At 35.5% G+C, this 22,659-nt stretch overlaps 3 protein-coding genes and 1 long non-coding RNA gene across 5 annotated transcripts; 2 read left to right on the top strand and 2 right to left on the bottom strand.

The window, feature by feature from the left end:
- Window positions 1-1,480: 1,480 nt before the first annotated feature.
- LOC143635243 (ATP-dependent DNA helicase Q-like 2) lies at window positions 1,481-6,324 on the bottom strand. 2 transcript variants are annotated; one of them, XM_077103119.1, is made up of 20 exons: window positions 6,255-6,324; window positions 5,377-5,597; window positions 5,141-5,287; window positions 4,845-5,060; window positions 4,668-4,772; window positions 4,451-4,555; window positions 4,246-4,368; window positions 4,055-4,143; window positions 3,928-3,964; window positions 3,812-3,845; window positions 3,694-3,746; window positions 3,548-3,625; window positions 3,351-3,416; window positions 3,180-3,246; window positions 3,051-3,104; window positions 2,844-2,951; window positions 2,626-2,690; window positions 2,388-2,466; window positions 2,058-2,266; window positions 1,481-1,960 (listed from the first exon to the last, which is right to left on the bottom strand). In XM_077103119.1, the coding sequence occupies exons 1-20, from the start codon at window positions 6,310-6,312 to the stop codon at window positions 1,760-1,762; spliced, it is 2,115 nt and encodes a 704-aa protein (XP_076959234.1). In that variant the 5' UTR covers window positions 6,313-6,324; the 3' UTR covers window positions 1,481-1,759. The 2 variants fall into 2 exon arrangements, with proteins under 2 accessions (XP_076959234.1, XP_076959233.1); XM_077103118.1 differs by having other exon boundaries at window positions 3,051-3,246; window positions 6,255-6,318.
- Window positions 3,842-4,308, top strand: LOC143635244 (uncharacterized). Its single transcript, XR_013154016.1, has 3 exons — window positions 3,842-3,966; window positions 4,051-4,148; window positions 4,234-4,308. It is a non-coding gene; the product is annotated as an uncharacterized LOC143635244 (long non-coding RNA).
- Window positions 6,325-11,174: 4,850 nt separating the features above from the next.
- LOC143635212 (trihelix transcription factor GT-3b-like) lies at window positions 11,175-13,980 on the bottom strand. The gene is made up of 2 exons (XM_077103093.1): window positions 13,606-13,980; window positions 11,175-11,964 (listed from the first exon to the last, which is right to left on the bottom strand). Exons 1-2 carry the CDS (start codon window positions 13,978-13,980, stop codon window positions 11,392-11,394), a joined length of 948 nt encoding a protein of 315 aa, XP_076959208.1. The 3' UTR covers window positions 11,175-11,391.
- A 5,617-nt stretch (window positions 13,981-19,597) lies between these two features.
- On the top strand, window positions 19,598-22,512 carry LOC143635214 (uncharacterized). The gene is made up of 2 exons (XM_077103095.1): window positions 19,598-19,785; window positions 22,224-22,512. The coding sequence occupies exons 1-2, from the start codon at window positions 19,598-19,600 to the stop codon at window positions 22,510-22,512; spliced, it is 477 nt and encodes a 158-aa protein (XP_076959210.1).
- The last annotated feature ends 147 nt before the right edge of the window (window positions 22,513-22,659 follow it).

Below are 22,659 nucleotides of genomic sequence, written 5' to 3' on the forward strand. Positions count from 1 at the left end.
CTAGTGGTAAACTCGTGCGATGCTGCGAAGACGACAATATGGTTAAACAAATTTTTAGTACTTACAACTTTTTAAACATACAAGATATGTTTTTTTCAAAACAGTGAATGTTGCTTTTTGTATGTTACAATTATTATACAAATCATAAAACCCTAGTTTTATACATGTGGTCCGGTAGTTTAATGTCATAATGACAAATCTATATTTTTAACCTTAAATTTCTTGTTGATAACATTACACGATTGGTTTAACAAATTTGATGTCATTGCACTCCAAAACAATGTCATGTTACCAAATGTAATGATCAGATCACGAGGATAACAAATAGCAAACCAATATTAACACATGTTCTTTTTTAAACAAATAACAAATGTACCTTTTTTTTCCTATACTAATTAAGTGAGGCTTATTAATTAGCATGATTTACTTTCTTCAAATAGTCATTGATTCTTTTTGTCATCTTATTATTGGTTCATACATATTAAAATATATGAATTGAGTTGCAATGTAACATATTCTTTTTTGCTTTCCTTTATTGGTTCATGTAGTTTTGCTACAAACAAAATACTGAAAAAGCACAGAGTATAAAGAGAGCTTCAAGGTACAAGATTTTTTTTTGCTTTTTTCTATTAATCATGTAGTATATAAAATAAGTTGAACTCTCAAAAACTTTTAAATAAGATAGCATTAAATACAATAATACTATATGTGTAAACGACATATACTTTTATTAAGAACATGGTAGATAATAAAACTTATAAATATGGTTTCGTGGCCTTCAATGTATGTGTAAATAAAACATTAACTAGGGCATAGAATTATGGTCATTTTAGAACACTTTGAATTTTTGTCTAATACAAATTTCATATTGTTTGTTAGTTAAAAAAAACAAAAAAGAAATAGTGTATTTACATAATAAACTACACAAATTTTATGAATTGATAATAAATTTATATAATGTTATGTGATAATTAATATTTTATAATAGAAATAGTGTTAAAGGGAAGTAACATGTTAAATAAAATTGTTAAAAAAATTGTAAGTTCAGATGAGAGGATATGACAAGTAGGGGGGTGGGGGTCACGTTTAGCATAACAAAAAAAAAAGATATCTATGCGCGACATATAGAGGGTTTTTTTTTAGCAAAACCCCCGGTGTCTCTAGAATTTTCGTACTTAAAATCCCCCAAACCCAGTCCCATTTCTTTGATCTCACAACTTTAGTTTTGCTGCCCACTGCCTACCAAATTCGCGCCAACAATGGTTAGTGGTAGACTGGTAGTAGTAGTGTTTTTCCTTGACAAAACCGAGCCCCAAAAAATAAATGTGGTTATTCTTCTATGTCCTCTTACAAAATCACATCAAAATCTCTGCCCTCTTAACAAATCAAAATTCTGACAACCCCCCCCACCCAACACAAATCGCATCACTACCCTTCAGATGTAACTCGTTGATCTATCAAAATCCCCATTTGAATCGATTGATTGAATAGTGTTCCAAGAATCTACTTTACATTATTATAGCAAATCTAAATCCATTAGACATAAAATCAATCATCATTTGTGTTATCTGAATAAAAAGGTTGTCTACTTGTAACTAATTTCATAGTCCCATACATACTCTCAAAACAATCCATTAAAAAACGAGGTTTCTAAGCCAAAAGCTTTTTGAGTCATTGTTTGAAAAGCGAAAGAACGACCACAAAACTAAACTGATGATCAGTTTACCGGTTCAAACTCTTACCATATCATAAACCATTTTCAGCTATCATCTTCACTGCTATCAGCAATGACAACCACCTTCTTATTTCTCGGCTTCCTTGCATTTCTATTTACACTTTTTTCTTGTTCTTCATCTGCTGAATCATCACATTGTTCATCATCAGACTCATGCTTTCCAATTACTTCAAGAATCCTCTCTCCATATTTCTGTGTCTTCAATTTACCGATTATCTTCTCCAACTGCAAGTAACAAATGGGACCCGTGATCAAATCTTAATTCTTCTAATTTAATATATTTGGTAAGATTAAACAGCTAAAAGGAAGCCCGTGATAGTACTTGTTCGGTTGATTCTGGTTTTTGAGAGCTTAACATGCTGATCTGCTGAGTAGACAGAATAGAATGAGGGAATATTCCTCCATGTGTGGAAGAAAGTTCTTTCCTTAAATTATCGAGTTTCACTTCTAATCCCGAGTGTCTGCTGCGTTTGGATGATTTAGTAATATTTTTCTGTCCACTGGTAACCTCAAGAGTAATGTTCTTTTTCCCTGTGTGACATCATAATATAATAAACAATTTGGAAAAACAAATGTGATATATTCGTCCGAAGAACCATCCTTGGATAATAAAACAATATGATAATAATGAAAAGAAAACCAAGTGGCATACCATGTAAAACATGCTTCGAAAGCGGTCCGAGTGTTACATAAGCATTAGTTGCATATGCGGTATGAGAAAATTCTTCTTTCTGCATGCAAAAGATTGTATAACTAAAAGAGTATTATTTATATAAAATTGCATTTTTATTTTTGAGAAATTATGATATGAGAGCAAAGAAAGCAGGTATAGTAGGTAATTTACTTTTATTAGAAATAGCATGTGATAATATAAAGACCGTTATCATTACCAACACTCGGTGGAGAATGAGTTGAATCACAAGATGCTCTAATTCATCCTTCTTCAGCTCAAACCCTAAACCATACAATAAGAAGTAAAACATACTTTTATCAGAAATTGTTTCATAGGGTGGGCCCAGCCTCGGCTCTCGATGGGCCCGCTATGACAAACGTGTTCCATGGGGCCCACAAAAAGAAGTACGGAGAATTGGAGATTGGCGTAACATACCTACTTCCTTGTTTTTAACTTTGAACTTGTCCACTAGTTGTAACATTGTGGCTCTTTGATCCATTTCTTGGATTTCTTGCAGCAAAGTTACAAGAGCTCTAGCATGACCTGCAATGCAATCCACACCAAGTGCATCATTTTACCAACAGGTGGCAAAATGGGTAATTTCATTGATTCACAAGTTATAGTTTATATAAGGATGCATACCAGACGCATCAATTTCCTTGACCTCACATGAAAAGGCACAATTATCACACATTCCTGCAACAGGGTAAAATAAAGTGTGATATAAAAATGGATATTTCAATATGCATAAATTATAACAAAATAAAATACCATTGCAGTCTTGTAGCGGCTCAGCAAAATGTTTAAAGAAAGCACTTCGGCGACATTCTCTTTTAGACTGCACTTGTATAAACAGTAATTTGTAAGATAGCTTGAGCAATCATTAATCATTATGTACATTTGCAGGTTTTTGGGAAATAAGTATCAAATAAATAACAATACCTGACAATACCGCACCATGTCATACAGATTTTGCAGACCAGAATTCTCATAGAAGACCATGGAGCTCTATAACAGAGAGTGTGATTGCAAGGTATTATTTATATGAACAAACATATGCAAAACAATGACATCCAAGTATCCAACAATTAGGACCCATTAACCAGCCCATATTGCCAGCTGTAGTGCTGTCCTCATACCTGTCTAGGCACATCAGCGGGCCTAAAGAACAGTAGACATTCAGAAGGAAGCCCGTCCCGACCTGCTCGACCGCTTTCCTGAAATAAAAAAAAGTTACATCCAAAAAATTGCATGCTAGGAATAAGCATTTTTGGAGGGTGCAAACCTGATAGTAAGTCTCCATCGATTTACCTATGCTGTGATGTATGACAAACCTGACTATAGCAAATTAAGGTGTAAGATAAAATATATCATACAAACAAAATATACTGATGAATACTAACCATCTGGTTTATTAATTCCCATGCCAAACGCCACCTGTCATAAAATCGTATCTAAATTGATTAACGGGTATTATAAGTTTATAGCATAGATTTAACAATAACTTTGTCAAACATACCGTCCCGACAATGACCTGCAACTTGCTATTGCTCCACCTGTTGTAAAATCATAAGTTTTTTATTTTATTATTTATATATATGGCATAAATACATATTCAAATAAAGAAGGTCTGTAACTATAGTTACCGCATATGAACTTTTTCACGGGCGTTTACATCCATATCTGCATGATAATAGTCTGCTGAAACTCCTCTCTCACGCAATTCCTTTGCAACCTATAGTTCTTGAGCATGAAGAATATAATAAATATAATACATATGCATAATAAGATGAGTGTGGCAACAAATTTATTTAATATATTTGAGCACCACACATACCTGCTCACATTCCTTACGGGAGAAGCAATAAACAATTCCAGATTCATTGTTGGTATATGAACTTTGTATGAAGTCAGCAATGTCATCAATAACCACTTTTGCAACAGATGATTTCTCCCGCACCTGCCACGCCAGCAATACAGTTCAATCTCTCAGGATGTTAAAAAGACTACTGAAATCCATGATCTACTAGTAATAGTTTTACCATGTAAAAAAGATTTGGTCTGTTCACTGTGCTAACAAATTTTATGCATTTTGGAATGTTTAGCATCTCCATAAGATCTAACTGGACCTTCTTTGTAGCAGTTGCCTGAATAAAAAAAACATACTTATATTAAAATTAAACCTCATTTATTGCAAAGTAACTTCACATGAAAGTAAAACCGGACAGAAAACAATATAGAAGTGAAAAAAAGACATACAGTCAAAGCAATAACAGGAACATTGGGAAACTGAGTCTTCAATATACCAAGATTCTTGTAGTCTGGACGGAAGTCATGGCCCCACTGACTACAACAATGTGCTTCCTGCAAATTACCAAACCTCTAATCATATTCGATCTCAATTTGGTTTAGAAACTATAAAAATGTTGAACTTACATCAATTGAAATCAATGAAAGACGACCAGCATGATGGCACTTTTCAAGTTTGGACACAAATCTCTTGCTTTTAGAAACCTTTTCTGGTGTAACATATAATATTTTAAGGTCCCCTTCACCTTTTTCAAGAGCTTTGTAAACAAACTTTTCATTTTCTTTGTCGGTGGTTGAGGTTAACATAGATGCTGGGATCCCTAATGCAGTCAACCCCATGACCTAAAACATAAGTTTTTTTGATATAATGTTGTTTTGAATAGTTATTACTTATTACTAAATGATATTAACAAAAAAAATACCTGATCTTGAATAAGTGAAAGCAAAGGACTGATGACAAGAGCAATTCCGTTATTTAAAACAGCTGGAAGTTGATAGCATAGACTTTTGCCTCCACCAGCAGCCATTATCACAAGCACGTCTCTTTTACTCATGATTGCATTAATAATCTGGCAAGCAAGTATTGCATACATTAACTCATAAAGTTGTAAATTTGTGTGGTTTAAAATTATTAGTGTGTGAAAATGATAAGACCAACCTCTCGCTGATTTGCACGGTAAGTTGGGATGCCAAAAATATTAAACCTAATGTCATCGGCTTCATTGTCCCATTCAAAAGACCCTGACCAGTTCTCGGTTTGAGGGGCTGCATTATCTTTTTCAGGTTTTTCCGATCCTTGATAAGTTTCTAAAACTGCCTTGAGTTCTGACTGTTTCTCGTATAACCTCTCTTGCTTATCAAGCAATCTCTTTATTTCATCTGGAACATATTATTTCCATAAGATTATGGCAACACTCACACATCCCAATTGAAAAACTCACCCAGACAGTGTCAAATTAGGGTTTGAATCAAATTCAGATTTCAGACACACAGTTACACAAAAAACTAGGGGTGTAAACGAGACGAGCCAAGCCCAAGCTCAACTAGGCTCAAGCTCGGCTCGTTTCGAGCACTTTCTCTAAAGCTCGGGCTTGGCTTGTTGATCGCCTGTTAATTATCTATATACGTTTTTAATTATTCTTATATATTTTGAGAAAAACTTTAAACAAGCCTAAGCTCGGGTCGAGCTCGTGTAGGGCCCTTACACGAGCCAAGTCTCGGCTGTGCAGCGTAAAATTAATACATAGAAGTCCAAAAGACGTAAAACTTCAAAACACACAAGGGTTGTTAAGGCTCAACGAGCCTAAGCAAGCTAAAGCTCGGGCTCGATAACTAAGCGAGCTTCATTTGAGATTCATTCTATCAAGTAAATATAACCTAACAGTTCGTGTATAATTAAAAATAAAATGCAGCATAACCATAAGTTAATTTTTGTTCAATTCGAAATCGATCACACTCACATATCAAATATTCTGGTATATTATATATATATATATATGATTGTAAGATGAAAGGTATATTAAAAATAGAGATAACCTTGAACGTCTTGAAGCTCTAATTCAACGTTGGTTAGCTCCTCCACAAGATCTTCCATTGATATTGATTTCACACCACTTTGCTCCGAAACCCTAATAAAGTAATTCTCCCTAACCAAGACCCGGAATTGTCATCGGGTTGACCCGGTTGGCAAGACGCAAAATGATTTGATTTTGTTTAACGACCCACGAATAGACTCTAGGTACCGAGGTAAACCAATAATAAAAAGCGACCTAATACGTTTCCGATCGCAGATAGTGTTGGGTAGCCCAAGCCAACCATATTCGGTTTTGGGGAAAATCCGCTATCATTGCAGTAATACCCGGTTAAAATCGTATTTGAGCATTGCTCAACTGGCAATCAAATTGTAATTTACGATGAATGATAATTGCTTTAAAATTTTATTTATTTATTTTTAAACGGTTTAAAATATGTAAATAACTAAATAATTCGATAATTAAACGAACTAATTTTTTTTAAAATCATAAAAATAACTAAGCAGATTAAACATTTTAAGTGTATTTATTAAAACATAAAATAAAACGGCATCAGTGGCACGAGCTTGAAACTTACGTCTTTTTTACTTGCAAACCGTAAGCCAGACCTCATACTACGTTGTTTGAAACAATTAGTCGAGTGTTAACGTATGAAACCGACCACACTAGCCATATTGCTTTGGTTCAACTGCTTTAGTCATGTATATCACTCTTTAAAAGATAAAATGACCACTCCGATTTTGAAATTAAATGGATCTAACAAACAAATACCAAGATCCAGCCAATAACTATGTTTTCTAAATAGAACCAAGGATAAGACCTTATGTTGTAGTTTCTAGTTTTATCTTGTTTCATTTTGCTTTGTCAATCGAAGCCAAGTTATCCACGGTTCCACACCCATGCAACATTGTTATAAAATAAAACCATTGTAAGATATGAGACTTGTCTCACAATAGTTGTATGTACATCAAATGCGAGGTTTATCATAACAGATTAGTCTTTTGGATTGAGTTCTCCCGGTTGAGCTATCACAAACAATCATCAATCATCAAGACCAACCAAACATGTCAATGGTTCCATGCCATCTACTGAACAAACAAAACATGTTTTGGATTGTCTGTTGTCATAGCAAACGGGTCATGTTATGGATGACATGTTTAATTAACTGGATCGTGTCCAATGGACTTGCTTTACCGGTTTTAACTAAACAGATCGACCCACCAACCCGTTTAAGTGTTTTAACTCGTCTAGATAAATGGGTTAACATGTGGTGTTCAAGTAGACGTGCACAAAAAAACCGGTTCCGGAACCTAGCTGGTGGAACCGAACCGGAACCGGTTCCAGTTCCAACCCGGTTGGTACAATACCCGGTTTGGGTATTTTTGTACCCGAAAATCGTACCCGGTTCTCCTATTTGTATGTCAGTTGCAGTTCCAACCCGGTTCCTACCCGGTTCTTAATTGGAACCGGTTCGGTTCGTACCTGGAAAAACCGGTTCCGACGGGTTTTTTTTTTGAAGGGTCAAACAAAAGTCAAACTAGCCGTTGGAACCGGTTCCAACGGTAATATAGCCGTTGGAACCGGTTTTTTAGACACCAATTAGCGGTTCCAACGGTAATATAGCCGTTGGAACCGGTTTTTGAGACAACAGATCCGTTGGAACCGGTTCCAACGGTAATATAGCCGTTGGAACCGGTTTTTGATGCCCAAACCTATATATAACTTGTTTCCGCCACTTGTTTTACCACCAAACTCAAAAACAAACTAAAATACTACTCCTTTAGCAAACCCGTTCCTTTACCCGACCATCCAACTAAATATTATTATGGCACCCATCAAAAAAACTAACAAGAAGGCTAAGAAGAGTGCTTTTGTTGCCCCCGTTCCTGTTACGGAGGACCCAAGGGTTGTTACGGTAGTCAACCATAACCGCAACCAAGACATATGGAAGAATTGGGATTTGATTGTGGATGACGAAGGTTATCAAAAGGCTCGTTGCAAACTATGTGGTTCAATATTAAAGCACGATTCCAACTCTACTTTGAGAAAGCACATCGAGAAGCCATATTGCAAGGCGTTGAAAGGGATTGGCACGACTGATCAAATTGACTTGGGTAAATATGGTACACTATTTCGTTACAACACGACTCAAGTTCAAAATAGAATGGCAAAGTTCGTTATTCAACGAGGTTTGCCGTTTAACCACTTTGATGACCCGGAGTTGATGTCGTTGATTCGCGAAACTCTACAACCGAGATACACACATGTAAGTCGTACTACCTTAAGACGTCATTGTATCAGGTTGTGGGAGTGTGCTAAAAAAGAGTTAATCGAGTCTTTTCATTCTTTAGAAGCCATGGTTAGTTTAACTACCGATGTTTGGTCGGCACCACACGGGTTGCCCGAATCATACATATGTGTCACCGCTCATTGGGTTGATCCGGTGACATGGCAATTGATGAAACGCACCATCGCTTTTGAAAACTTCCCGTTCCCACGTACCGCCGAAAAATTGTTTGAATTACTTGATGAAGTTATAACGACTTACAACTTGAGAAATAAAATATTTTCGATTTCGTTTGACAACGCTTCAAACAATACTAAGGCGGCTGAAAAATTTATCATTAAATATTCACCACCTTGTTTCGGGGATTTTTTTCATGTCCGATGTGTTGCACATATCATCAACTTGGTTGTTCAAATAGGTCTTGACAATGAAAACATTTGTGATGATTTAAAATACTTTAGACTTATGTTACAAGATGCCTTCAAAAGTGGTAAAAGAAGACATCTTGAATATAAGAACTATTGCAAGTCGGTTGAAAGAAAGTATTTGGGGCCGAATTGGGACGTTCCAACCCGTTGGAACTCAACTTGTCATATGTTAAAGTGTGCTTTTGCCCAACGCCAAACTTTACAAGCTTTTCATAACAATCTTGTTGAAGAACGCGAGGCCGATATGTTTCCGGAAAGTGTTTGGGTCCAAGTCGGTTATTTGTTGGAGTATCTTGACGTGTTCAAAAAGTCAACAACAAAATTATCGGGAGTCTATTACCCTACTAGTTGTTGGGTTTTGCAAGAATTGTACTATACGTCTTGTGTTTTTAAAAGCTTTGCGGAGAAGAACAAACTCTTCGAAAATATTGTTGCGGTGATGAAAGAAAAGTTCATAAAATATTTTGATAACATACCGCCGGTCTTTACTTGTGCCGCCGCATTAAACCCCTATTGGAATGTTAATGGGGTTGAAACAACGATTGAGGAAATATTCGACAACTTAGGTATGCACGAGATTGACCCGAAGTTGTCGACGGAAGCGAAGGACAAGTTCAACAAAAACCTTCAAGACCTTTATGACCATTATTTTCAAATGTATGGTCCAAGCACGAGATCGTCTTTTGTGAAAAAAACAACAACTAGTAGGCCGTGCAATGACCCACTTATAAACTTGATGAATGGGATTCGTGAATCGGCATCTAAGAGGCAAAGAGGAAACACACCAAGTAGCGAACTTGGTCGATATAGTGGAGCAAACTATGTTGAGGGCGCAACGGTCGACGAAATTCGCAATATTGATTTGTTGGCTTGGTGGAAAGGTAAACAAAACGAATTTCCCATTCTATCCGCCATGGCTCGTGATTTGCTTGCCGTACAAGCCTCAACGGTTGCTTCCGAATCGGTTTTTTCTCTTAGTGGGAGGGTGTTATCTATGCGAAGAACAAAACTAACTCCCGAGTCTCTAGAGGTTTGCATTTGCCTAAAGGACCATTTGGATGCGGTGGATCGTGTACAACACAAGGCGAACTTTGAAGACGAAATACCAATAGAGCGTCATATTCATGATGAGGAGGCGGAGGACGGGGTTTCTTCCGATAACGAAGACGAGGGTGAAGACGAGAATGAAGACGAAGAAGAGTTGTAATTATTTGTTTTGATAAAATTATTTGTAACTTGTTCAACTAATATTTAGTTTTGATTTGTTTTATTATAATTACTTTTGTTACTAATTATTAATTTTTGTTACTTTTTTAATAACGATGAACATTTTATTTATTTAAAAAATAACTATTACAAACATTATTAAAACATAAACGATACTAAACATAACAACTAAAACATAAAAACAAAGTCCGTCGTTTTAATCCGGGAATACTTATTTTTGGGTTGTAGAGCCGGACGACTCTCCCACTTCCGTTTTTTTAGCTTCCAACCTTCTTTTCTCTCGACAATACTTATTCGTATGTTTTCGTAATGTCGAGTTGGACCCTGCTTTAAGAAACTTCGAGCAATATTTGCAACGTGCCAACTCATGTGAGTCGGTCATGAGACACAAATCGTAATGAACCCAAACATCGGGGCATCTTGTTGTTTCGATCACCATAACAACGTTATCATTAGTTGCCATTTGTTGTCGGTTTAAGGTTAATTGTGGTTTGGAGTGTGTTTTATAGTTTTGGAATTGGTTTAACAAGTACACAAACAAACCTTGCTATTTAGAGTAAAAAAATAACCTATTTATAGTTAAAAAACCGGTTCCAACGGTCAAAAACGGCTATATAGCCGTTGGAACCGGTTCCTAACGGCTATGATATTTAAATTTCAAAAAAAACCGGTGGAACCGGTTTTTACGTAAAAACCGGTTCCGGTTCATACCCTACCCGGTTCTTAAAAGTTAGCATATCTGGGCATCGGTTCGGGTCGGGAACCGAACCGGTTCTTGATTGGAACCGGTTCCATTTTACAACCCGGTGTGAAAAAACCGGTTTCGAACCGGTTCGGGTTTTCCAGTTGAACCCGATTTGTGCACGTCTATGTTCAAGTTACACGATTTTAAGTGTCTCAAGTATGGTTGACGTATTTGACACATTCAACTTGTCAACCCGTCACGATTTACACCTCTTCCAAAAACCATTACTAAAAAAAAGCTATAAATCCAAAAGTAGCAACTTGTCTAACTCAGAAAACTCAGGTGTATAAAAACTATTAGATATATCATTAAACAAAACAAAGCCAGTTAGCATAAAAAAGATTCTATCTCATAAGGCTTCTAATCTTCAGCTTCTCATGTATATTCTTAACTTCTTTTACTAGCATATTTGTACAATATACTGCCATGAAGAACACCACCTGTAAAGATCAAATCATTGATCATTCACGAGTTTGTTGAGCAGCAACGTCAAAAGTTCATCTCTCCTCTCGGCCCGACTCTCCTCTCTAATCTTTCTTTCTTCTTCTTTTTCCCTCCACGCCTGCTCGGTCCTCATCCTCTCCATTTCCATTCTCTCCATCGACTGACGCCATTCTTGGTCAAACATTTGTCTTTCATAAGCATGTTTCTCCATCAACTGCCTCCATTGCATGTCGATCATCTGCTGCTGCTGAAAGAACTCATGTAAAATCTCGTGAACTGAATCATTATCTGATTTCATAGGTTTTGGAGTTGCAGGTAGATTTGATGTTTGTGGGCCTTTTCCCCTATCGGGTTTCTTTCTTGTTTGCAGGTCTTGGTGTTCGTCTTCATCTTCTGAGATTTCTTCAAGTGATTGATAAGAATCGGGTCTAGTGACCCGCTTCTTTGACTTTGACTGGCTGGAACCGGCTTCAGGGTCAAACGGTGTTGGTGGTGCGTCTGTTGCTCTCTCGGTGAACAAAGCATGTAGTTCGTTAAAGAACGGGAATGAACGAGTGTTATCGCGATCAGATGTCTCCTTTCCCTAATCAATCACACATTAAAAATTCGGTTAAACAACTGTAAATTCATCCAGATTATTAATATCATTAATGTATATTTAATCTATGCTTATAAGCACCGGATTGGCTCGCTATCATTTTGATTCCTGAAGTTGCAATGATCAATCAGAGTCCAAACAATCCAAAATCACAGCCAAAAAGTAATATCAGAGATTTAGAGCAAAATCACACAATAGATAAGAACCCTGCACTACATTAACAAGCAATTAAACAAAATAATTCAAAGATTAGAGCAAAATCAGACAGTATATAAGAACCCTGCATCAACTTAAGCAGCTAGCACACTCACTGAACCTTAACCAAAACCGAACCAAAAGCAGTTAACCAAAAAACCAAATTAAACGGAAAATCAGTTACGGTTTTTTTGTATGCCCTTGGTTAACTGAATTAACCAAAACCAATCTTAGCCGAAAGTCTGAAACCGATCGGTTTCAGTTAGGGCTAAAAACCGAACCAAACTGAAAATTAACCACAACTGAATTAATCAAAGACCAATTAAATTAAACCGAAAATCCTTTACTGTTTTTCTTGTCTACCCTCAGTTTCGGATTCTATTAAGGATAAAAACATAACCAAACCATGCACACCCTTAGCACAGAATGAATTTCAAAGATTTGACGCAAAATCACAAAATGAATAAGCACCCTACATCAAATTAACAAGAATTAAGCAGTAAACAAACAATCAATTTCAAAACTTTAGGGCAAAATCACACAATAGATAACAACCCTACATCAAATCACCAACCAATTAAGCAATACACACAGAAAACAAACCTCACAGATTCAGCGCAAAATCACACAATGAGTAACAACTAAAAACACTGAAAATCAAATCATCAACCAATTAATCAAATTACGCAGTGTGGTTCGCAATAACATAACTGTTAACCAAAACCAAACCAAAAACTGACGAAACCGAACCGAAATTAGCCAAAAACCGCATTAACCGAAACCAAATTATTCGAAAACCGGTTATTGTTTTTTTATTGTGTACCCTTGGTTAACCAAATTAACCGAACCCAACAGGTTTTCAAAAACTCTTTACCAAAAAGACAAAAAGTTCAGTTTCGGTTAGGGCTAAAAACCGAATCTAACCTGCACATAATGAATTTCAGAGCTTCGGGGCAAAATCACACAATAGATAACAAACCCTACATAAAAATTAACAAGCTTTTAAGCAATACACACAATCAACCTCACAACTAAAACCCTAAAAATCAAACCAAACCAAACCAAACCAAAATTAACCAAAAACAAATTGAACCAAAGACCGATTAACTGAAACCAAATTAAATCGAAAATCCGTTCCGGTTTTATTGTGTACCAAACCATGCACACCCGTAGCACAGAACAAATTTAAGAGATTTGAGGCAAAATCACACAATGAATAAGCACCCTACATCAAATTAACAAGCAATTAAGCAGTAAACAAACAATCAATTTCAGAGCTTTAGGGCTAAATGACACAATGAGTAATAACTAAAAACCCAAGACCAAATTAGCAAGAAATTAGGCAGTAAAGACACAAAGAATAACAATTTGGGGCATTAGAACACAATGGATAAGAACCCTAGATCAAATTAACAAACAATTAAGCAGCACCTTATAACGAGTAACAAGGTTCTTCCATTTGCATTTACACTGCTCGGGTGTCCTCCGGTACCCTAACTCCTTCATCCTCACACTCACCACTTCCCACAAACCCTTATTCCTCTTCGCCACCGTGAATTCTCTCTCTAGCTCCCCTCGTATCCCTATCAGATCAACAGTCTCCTTGTGGCTCCACGTCAGCATCCGCCCGTCTCGTCTCGAAAACTCATCCGTCTCTCCCACACCACCAATCACCGGCTGCGGTGGAGGGATGCTCATCGTTATGTGTTGCAGTCGAGTTAGGACTTCATTGTTATTATTATTATTATTATTATTATTCATGTCGCCGCCACCACCACCACCGCTGCTGCTGTTGCTTCTGAACATGATGGTGATATGTGGCGGACAAAGTCAACAAACTGCTTTTTGTAGGTTTGACTTAAAAGACTTTATTAATCTGTCTATGTTTCTTACTTTCTTTACTTGTACCAATTTAATGAATTTATTGCATATAAAGGTGAATTTTTACCCAACTTTTACATTTATTACTAGAGACGCGTAAAATGGTGTGGTCATGTTTACGTGTGAGAAACTGAGAATAAGCGTTGTCAATGAGTTGTATTTTAATGAATTTATTTTTTTGTTTATTATTAGAGACGTGCAAAATGATGTAGTCAAGCTCAGTCATGAGAATAAGCATATGTACTTTAACAATGAGTTGAACCTAATAATAATTATGTTGTATTTATAGTGGTAGTAGTAGTTGTACATGTGGTTATTAAATGCTAATGTGACACTGTTCACTCATTGTTTAGTATGGTTGTAGTGTTAATATAATTATTAGTATTATTGTATATGGTATATGAATTATGATCAATCATATCACTTGGTCTAGTACTCTGTTGTTACGGTGAAATGCAAACTGCAGTCATACCATATCATGCCTTTGATGATATGCTGGCTAGGCACTTAGACAAATCATGTGTACGCTTGAGGTATGTCATTTCAAATGTACTTGTATATCTTTATTTTCAACTATTATTAAGGAGTTTGTAAACACATGTATATTGAGTGTATATGTAATACATAGATAGATAGTTGTATGAAATACAAAAAAAAATTTTATTTCAGCTAAGATAAGTTGTTGGGTCGATTCGACAAACATAATCAGCCTATCAAGTTTGATTTACCATTTTTTGTTGTAATTAGTGATTTAGATAATAATTTTTACCAAAACGAAATAAACCAAACCGTGAACACCACTATTTTTTTCGCCCGCTTAATCCATTATCAATTAAATACAACTTGATTACATACTATTGAGTTAAAAACCCCCTACAAATCATTCTTTTTCCAGTGTTTAGAATGTCTTTGTTTATCAACTAAAATGCCCCATGTTACAAGACTGATCAAACTACAACATTTATACTACCCGAAATCATTTTCACTATCTTTTGTAAAATTATGGTTTGGGCATGTGAAAAAGAGACCAACAACAACGCCAGTTAGAGTAGTGGAAACCCTCATTGTGGAAGGAAAGAGGAGTAGAGGCAGACCTAAATTGACTTGGGATGAGAGAATTAGACATGACTTGACAGAGTTGCACCTCTCTGAGGACATGGTCCAGAATAGAGATTCGTGGAGACGTAAGATTAAGGTTAGAGACTTTCTAGGGGAAGGTACCTAGTTAGCTTAGCTTTGTATTTAGGGTCTACTTTGGCTAGCTTGATTGCTTATGTATATTTTTTGTTTGATGCTGTATTGTGATTCTTATGCCCAAATCTTATTTACAGATTCCTTGGTATTTTGATAGGGTGCTACTCTATGTATTGCTAAGTGTCTTTGCTTGTAGGATGTATGTTTACTCTGTTTACCTGTATGTAGCTTTATGAGCCGAGGGTCTCTCTGGAAGTAATCTCTCTATTCTCACGGATAGAGGAAAGACTTGCCTACATCCCACCCTCCCCTGACCCTATCGATAGCGTGCTATGCGGTGGGATATACAGGGCTTGATTGATTGATTGATTTTGTAAAATTACCTGTAAGTATATTACATTTTTCAGTGAACGTATAGGTTGACATAGTCGACAAAACCACTAGATACAGTCAACACTTCAGCAACAAAATACACGATCTTAAAGTACATGTATGCACACTAGAAGTGTAAAACAAACCGCGTTTCACGTAGGCCACCCAAGATTAGCTCTCTAAAAGCTATAACCGAGCCAAATTTGAGCGAGCTCAAGCCTAGGATAGAGCTCAATTAATAAACGAGTTTTAGACCTAACAATCTAACATCACGTGCCAAGCTTGATTAAGCCCATGAGCCTAAGCAAGTCAATTAGTTTTTGCATACAAAAACTAATTAAATACATAAAAAGAAAGTAAATACTTAACACAAATAATAAGCGAGTCGAACTCTAGCTTGTAAAATTATTCACTAGCCAAGGTAAGAGCTTTAGACAAAGAGCTCGAAACATACCCAAGTGGGATCCACTCTTCTTGTCTAGTTTTACACGTATAAAGCCGGCACAAAAATTCAGTTTTAAGCATATACGAGTGATTACCACTGAAGAAAAGCACAAAATGTTTACCATAAGCGACACGAAACCAGCATGAAAGGTGTACTTTAACCAAATTTCAGTTCACCATAGTCGTGGAACAAGACATGAAGTATAAAAACTAAATGCCAATAAAAGCCGAAGAACTACAATAGTCAACAAGTCAACAACACAAACTTTTTGCAGCGCGTTTTACACTTTTGACACCCATCACTCGTTCTTGTAAATGAGTACTAGGTTCCTATAAACAGAAGACACAAGTTTTATCCCATAAAATGGAACAATCATAACTTCATGTTTTGCAAATCCAGAAACCGATCATTCAGAGTTGCTTGGAGGTTTCTCCTTTGGATGCTTGGAGCCGTAATGATCATTTAGCTGGTTTTGATTTGCTAACTGCACCTGAACACCACAACTCACTGAGTTATACCGAGCCAAGAACTCAAAACACATTAATAACCTAAATATGCAAGCAGATAAATCAACACCTTTTGACATCGACCCACAACCTCGTCATTGGCGAGTAAATAAACAAAAATGGTCACAATTTGGTACAATAAGTGTTGATCTATAGATAATTAAGCGTGCGTCTATTACTTATTGAACAGATAATTGTCATGTTTCTACTTCAGCAGATATAATTTTGTGTACATGAATTGTCCTAGTTTCAAGCTCCATTTAAATGAATACACTATACTCCTTACACACACAAAAAATACAATGGTCGATTCGACAATTAGTTTGGTAAAAGTGATAAGTTATTAGTAAACAAAAGAAACTTTAAATTTGAACCAACATCAATGCTATTAATATCTATAATATAATGTTTAGAAAAAGCAATATTGAGTTGAAGCTCTGTCAAAATAACATATTTTCTATATATTTCCAAGATAAGAATTTAAGGGGACGTTTGTTTCGTTAGCATTCAACAGAACAGAAATTTCAATCCTAACATGTTTGGTTCGCATAATTTGCTGGAACTGGAATATCAATTCAACAGATAACATGTTTGGTTGGAGAATGAAATGAATTTCTTAAATTCGTTTAAATAAAGAAATTCAAACCATCTCAGAGAACGTAAGACCAGAAACCAACACATCTTGTTGTAATATTGCTTACGTGTTAAACATAGTTGATGGCGTTAAGTTAAAAGAAAAGAATTATACATAAAAGATAGACGTACGTGTATAGAGACGATTGCTTCCAAATTGTCATCCTTGGGTTAATGCCTGGAAATGGCAAAAATTTAAACTAGTGAAAGTGTGTGATGACGAGGATACATATGAAGATAAAGGTGTATAGAGTTTGCTTGTGAATTCTCATCCCTTTAACTTAATGAAGACGTTGGTATAATACCATCTCGATCATTTATAACCAGCCTTAACATCCATCATCCTCTTCCTCGTCATCACAGACTTTCACACATTCAAGTTTTTGCCAGTTCTAGGCATTAACCCAACGCCTTCATTAAGTTAAAGGGATGAATAACCCTGGAACTGGCAAAAAGTTGAATGTGTGAAAGTCTGTGATGACAAGGATGATGGATGATAAGGCTGGTTATAAATGATCAAGATGGTATCATACCAACGTCTTCATTAGGTTAAAGGGATGAGAATTCACAATCAAACCCTATGCACGTCTATCTTCCTATGTATCCTCGTCATCACACACTTTCACCCGTTTAAATCTTTCCATTCCAGGCATTAACCCAAGGCCGACAATTCAGAAGCAATCATCTCTATACACGTACGTCTATCTTTTATGTATCCTTTTCTTTTAACTTAACGACAACAACTATGTTTAACACATAAGCAATATTACAAAAAGATGTGTTGGTTCAGTGACAAGATTAAACAATGGCAAATCAGTTCAAAGTATAGTCCATTTATTAAAGTAGATAGATTCAGACGTCTTGTCACAGTGACAAATTAATGATGATTCAGCAAAAGGTTGTTTCAATAACACAAAGTCTAGAGTCAAATCAAAGTAATATAATTTTTTCCAATTATTATCGAAATAAATCAAAGATGAAAACTCAAATCTTATTGTATACATATGTAATATGTTGTTCACCGGATATCATACAAACAAACCAACTAGAAACCGTGATTGATCAGATCACTCATAGTTTTGAAGATACAAATATTAATTTAGTATCTATCTTATGCAAACCACATTTAAAACAAAAATGAGTTAAAGAGATGATATTATCTAAAAAAAGCCCTAGATCAGCATAATTAGAACGTAAAACCCTAATTAAACTGAAACAATCAGCCAATCCGTAATCCATAAGCTACAAAATGAATGAAACTAATTAATTTCAGCAATTGATATAAAACACGAAAGAATCAGTGGCAAAAATGAAAGAGGAGATGAGATGGGTTAATTTAATTACTTTGCAGATAGGACAGATGACTTTGAGAGCAACAGCACGATGTTCCAATTGAGAGCCTTTTGATTTCTGATTCTTCTCTGCGTTCTTCCGCTGCGCTTCGATCTTTTGTTTTCCACGAGTCATCCTCTCTCTAATGTTGTTTTGCAATTTGGGTATTATTGTTTGTTTGGGGGTTGTATCTATACTTGCGTATGGGTATGCACGATTTGGTTCAGTTCGTTTTAACCTTAACTAAATTAATCAATCGGTTTTTGGTTTATTGGGTTTATACTTAAAAATAGATGAAATGAATACATAGATACATGAAATGATTGTATATATCCATGAGCACGACAACACATACGTCTTTAGTACTTATGGTTTATTTGTATTTACAAGCGTAGGATCTTCTAAGCTGGTTAGGCTTTTGAGTTTTGAGTCACATGTAAAAATGTCTAGGTTAAGCTTGCTTACTAGATGATCTTTGTTCTTGTGATTACATAAATCGATTTGTAAATAAAGTAACCAACTAATGGAGTGAATGTAAAATGCAAATTGTTCAATGATATTTGTTTATGTTCTTGTATTACCTAAACACATTTTTACTCCTAACGCTATCATGCTCATCATTCTCACATCTATTAAATATTAATTGTGTGATAGGAAAGAAAATGCCATAAAGTTTACATTTATAAAAGATTCCAGCTTTGTAAATAATTCCAGCTTTGTTTACATTTTACACAAGTTTCTCAATGGGCCAAATTACATAATGTGTTTAGTGGGCCTGGCCCATCACACAAAGTGTACTGAGTACGACTACACTCCTGTATTCTATGTTCTATGTTCTATCCACAATATGAAAACAAAATGCCAAAAAGTCCATGTGGGATACAGCTGTGTTTGAAGACTTGTGGTTCTGCAAATAATTATATCATATTCTTATCCTCACATAGAAATGATTTATTAAGATGATAAACTAGAAACTTACTAATTATTTTGCTACATCAAAATACATTCATCCTACCTTAGAAATCAGAACTCCAAAAAAGTAGCAAAACTTTCTTTCCCAATGGCTGTTGCTGAAATCTTTATAGGTGCATTCATCACAGTGTTGTTTGAGAAACTAGCATCTGCTGACTTGATTAGACTAGCTCAATCTGCAGGAATCTATGCAGAACTCAACAAATGGAACAACACCTTGTCCCAGATCCAAGCTGTCATTCTTGATGCAGGCCAGAAGCATATTACACAGACAGTGTAACATTCATCATTTTAGATCTTTTTTGTATTTGTATTTGTATCAAAACCCGACCCGATTTGTAAACCAAATCTTTCACTAATATAAAATGTTGGATTTTTATGTTTCATAATCATCTCTTACCTTTTGGATTTGTTACTAGATTGTATTATTTAAACCTTTTTTTAAAAAAAAACACATGCAAGTATTGATATAAAACAAGGAAAACAAGTTTGACTCCTTCCCTATATAAACAACCCCATCATCTTCATTATTCTTTGCTCGTTCATCTTCTTTCTCTCCCAAATAAAGTTCATATCTCTAACCTCTAAGGTTCTTAATAATCAAGCAATAACCTTCTTTAATTCTTGTTTGTTACTTATTAATTCATATCTTGTGGCACAACATATATATAATATGCACCCCTTGTTTCCTTCGGCTTTCATCTTCTTCGGGAGGTGATATGCTACAAGACAAGGCTACATGGAGAACTCTTTGTAGTTCTTGTTTATACTATTTTCCTTTAATGCTTTCCTAGTCTTGTTCATATTGTAAGTAGTTTAGCTTTTAATTCATGTTTAAAGAGTTTCATGGTATTGGTTATGAAGTCACTAGTCTCGGTTTTATCCCGAGATTAGACCCGAATCAAGACCGAACCAAGACCAAACTCTTGTTTACTAGTCTTGTTTATACTATTTCTCTTTAATGCTTTTGTTTATATTGTAAGTAGTTTAGCTTTTAATTCATGTTTAAAGAGTTTCATGGTATTGGTTATGAAGACACTAGTCTCGGTTTCATCCCGAGATTAGACCCGAATCAAGACCGAACTCTTGTTTACTAGCTTTTGTTTTAAATAGTTTTGTTTACTAGTTTTGTTTAAAATAGTTAAATAAACATGTTTATGAAAGATTTGAACCTTGTAACTTTTAAAACCATTTTGATAGTTCTATGGTATTTGGGTATGTGGCAACCATCCTCGGTATCATTCCGAGTCAAGGACCGAACCAAAACCGAACTAAACCGAGTTCACTTGCCTAAGACACACAAGTGTGTTTTTGGCCATCGAAACTCATCTTTTCTTCAAGAATGTATTTTAAACTAATTTTAAGTATTTTATCAACTTAATTGGTGTGTCGGTATCCAACTTGATCTTATAACAAGCTTGGACCGGTGATACCAAATACACACTTAACGGACGTTAAGGTTCTTCATAATAGAACTATATACTTGGTTAAGTCTTTCGATTTTATTGAGTTATCTCAAAACATTTTGGAAAGTTAACTTTGAGTTTAGTTAATTATCTAGACCCAAGTTAGCAAATCCGAACACTCGATTAAAACCTTGTTTTGGTGTTCATATACCTAAAGGGTCTTGCATTAGTGCATTATAACCCACATAAGTTACTTAACATGGGTTGAGTAATAATTATGAATGAAATACCAAGACCCGGTTTCGAGTAAACTTACTTTTTAGAACATGTCTTTAATTTCCCAAGTATTTACATTTTTAAACCATAAACTTCATTTATTTACTTTACTTGTCATATTTTATTTTAAACCCTTCCAAGACTACCTACTAACTTAAGACCCGTTTAATCTAGGTCTTGCTCGTTAAACCCGATCTCTGATTATTCACGAATCAATCTTTCAAGTTACTTAGTTAACGTGAGTACATTTCATCCCCCGTTTTCACTTTTATCTTTTGGGGGTAACATGCATACTTATTCAAACAAAAATGATTTATATTATACTCATTTCTCAAACCACAAACTTTAGGGTATATGATGCTAGAATACTTGCTCTATTGTGTGTTATATGTCTCATATGCTTTACGTGCGCGAGTGTTTATTTTTATATTGTTGTTGAGCCTCATTAAGTATGATCATACGCTCCCCTAACTACTTAGCCTTGTGCTAGTAGAATAGGGCCTTATTATCCAAGTATGTCGGTATTCTTACCGATTAGAAAGGATCCTCATTTACATATGTTTTATATACCATGATTGATGCTTTTATTTATAGTCTCATATACGTTTGTGGATTTCACTCATATTATATATACTCAAAACTATGAAATTGCTCACCAACATACGTGTTGACAAATGTTATTTTATGCATGTTACAGGTTGATTATTACTTGAGTTGGAGTTTGAAGACGTCATTCTATTTTGATACCGCTAGGTTATTAGAAGAATGAACAATATCTATTTCTTATGTTTTGATGTTATTTGTATGAACAATATGTGTTACTTTGGTGATTGAATGAAATTAATGAGTTGCTTAAATATTGTCACTTTAATAGTGTCTTGTGTATTTGTCCAATCACGTTGCACCCCGGCATGTTCCGCCGCCTTTGGTCGGGGTGTGACAGACAGCTATTCAACTCTGGCTGCACAAACTCCAGCATTTAGCTTATGAAATAGATGATGTTCTTGATGATTTGACCATTGAATCTATCAGGCAACAGTTGAAAGAAGAATCTAGTGCCAACACCAGCACAAGAACTAGTAAGGTAATGAGGATTATCCCAAGTTCTTGTACTAGTTTAACTCCTCATGCCTTAAAGTATGGTAGTAAGATGAGTTCTAAGCTCAATGAGATTACAACCAACTTGAATGCACTTTTTGTTGAGAAAAATATATTGGGGTTGGTTAGTAATGTGGAACGGTCAAATAGAACAAGTAGACGGTTAGAAGAAACTTCACTCGTTGATTTATCGAGATTTGTGGGTCGTGATAGGGATAAATAAAACATTGCTCGAGAAGTTGTTACGCAACGAATCGTGCGATGAAGATGTCAGCATCGTGTCGATTGTTGACTTGGGTGGGATAGGTAAAACCACTTTAGCTCAAGTATTGTACAATGATAAGAAAGTGAAGGAACACTTTAAAATCTA

This window comes from Bidens hawaiensis, unplaced genomic scaffold (genome assembly GCF_021521415.1).
Source record: "Bidens hawaiensis isolate Kalapana, Puna unplaced genomic scaffold, B.hawaiensis_p1.1 tig00007413_1, whole genome shotgun sequence".
Classification (NCBI taxonomy): Eukaryota; Viridiplantae; Streptophyta; class Magnoliopsida; order Asterales; family Asteraceae; genus Bidens; species Bidens hawaiensis.

Excerpts from the sequence above, each read along its gene's own strand:
- LOC143635212 (XM_077103093.1), bottom strand. The coding sequence starts at position 13,980 with ATGTTCAGAAGCAACAGCAGCAGCGGTGGTGGTGGTGGCGGCGACATG. Across the intron at positions 11,965-13,605 it reads ACCTTGTTACTCGTTATAAG|GGAAAGGAGACATCTGATCG; the intron begins GTGCTGCTTAAT and ends GTGATTGATTAG.
- LOC143635243 (XM_077103118.1), bottom strand. The coding sequence starts at position 6,312 with ATGGAAGATCTTGTGGAGGAGCTAACCAACGTTGAATTAGAGCTTCAA. Across the intron at positions 3,747-3,811 it reads GGGAATTAATAAACCAGATG|TCAGGTTTGTCATACATCAC; the intron begins GTTAGTATTCAT and ends AATTTGCTATAG. Across the intron at positions 2,952-3,050 it reads CAAGGAAATTGATGCGTCTG|GTCATGCTAGAGCTCTTGTA; the intron begins GTATGCATCCTT and ends ATTGCATTGCAG.
- LOC143635214 (XM_077103095.1), top strand. The coding sequence starts at position 19,598 with ATGGCTGTTGCTGAAATCTTTATAGGTGCATTCATCACAGTGTTGTTT. Across the intron at positions 19,786-22,223 it reads AAGCATATTACACAGACAGT|GCAACAGTTGAAAGAAGAAT; the intron begins GTAACATTCATC and ends TGAATCTATCAG.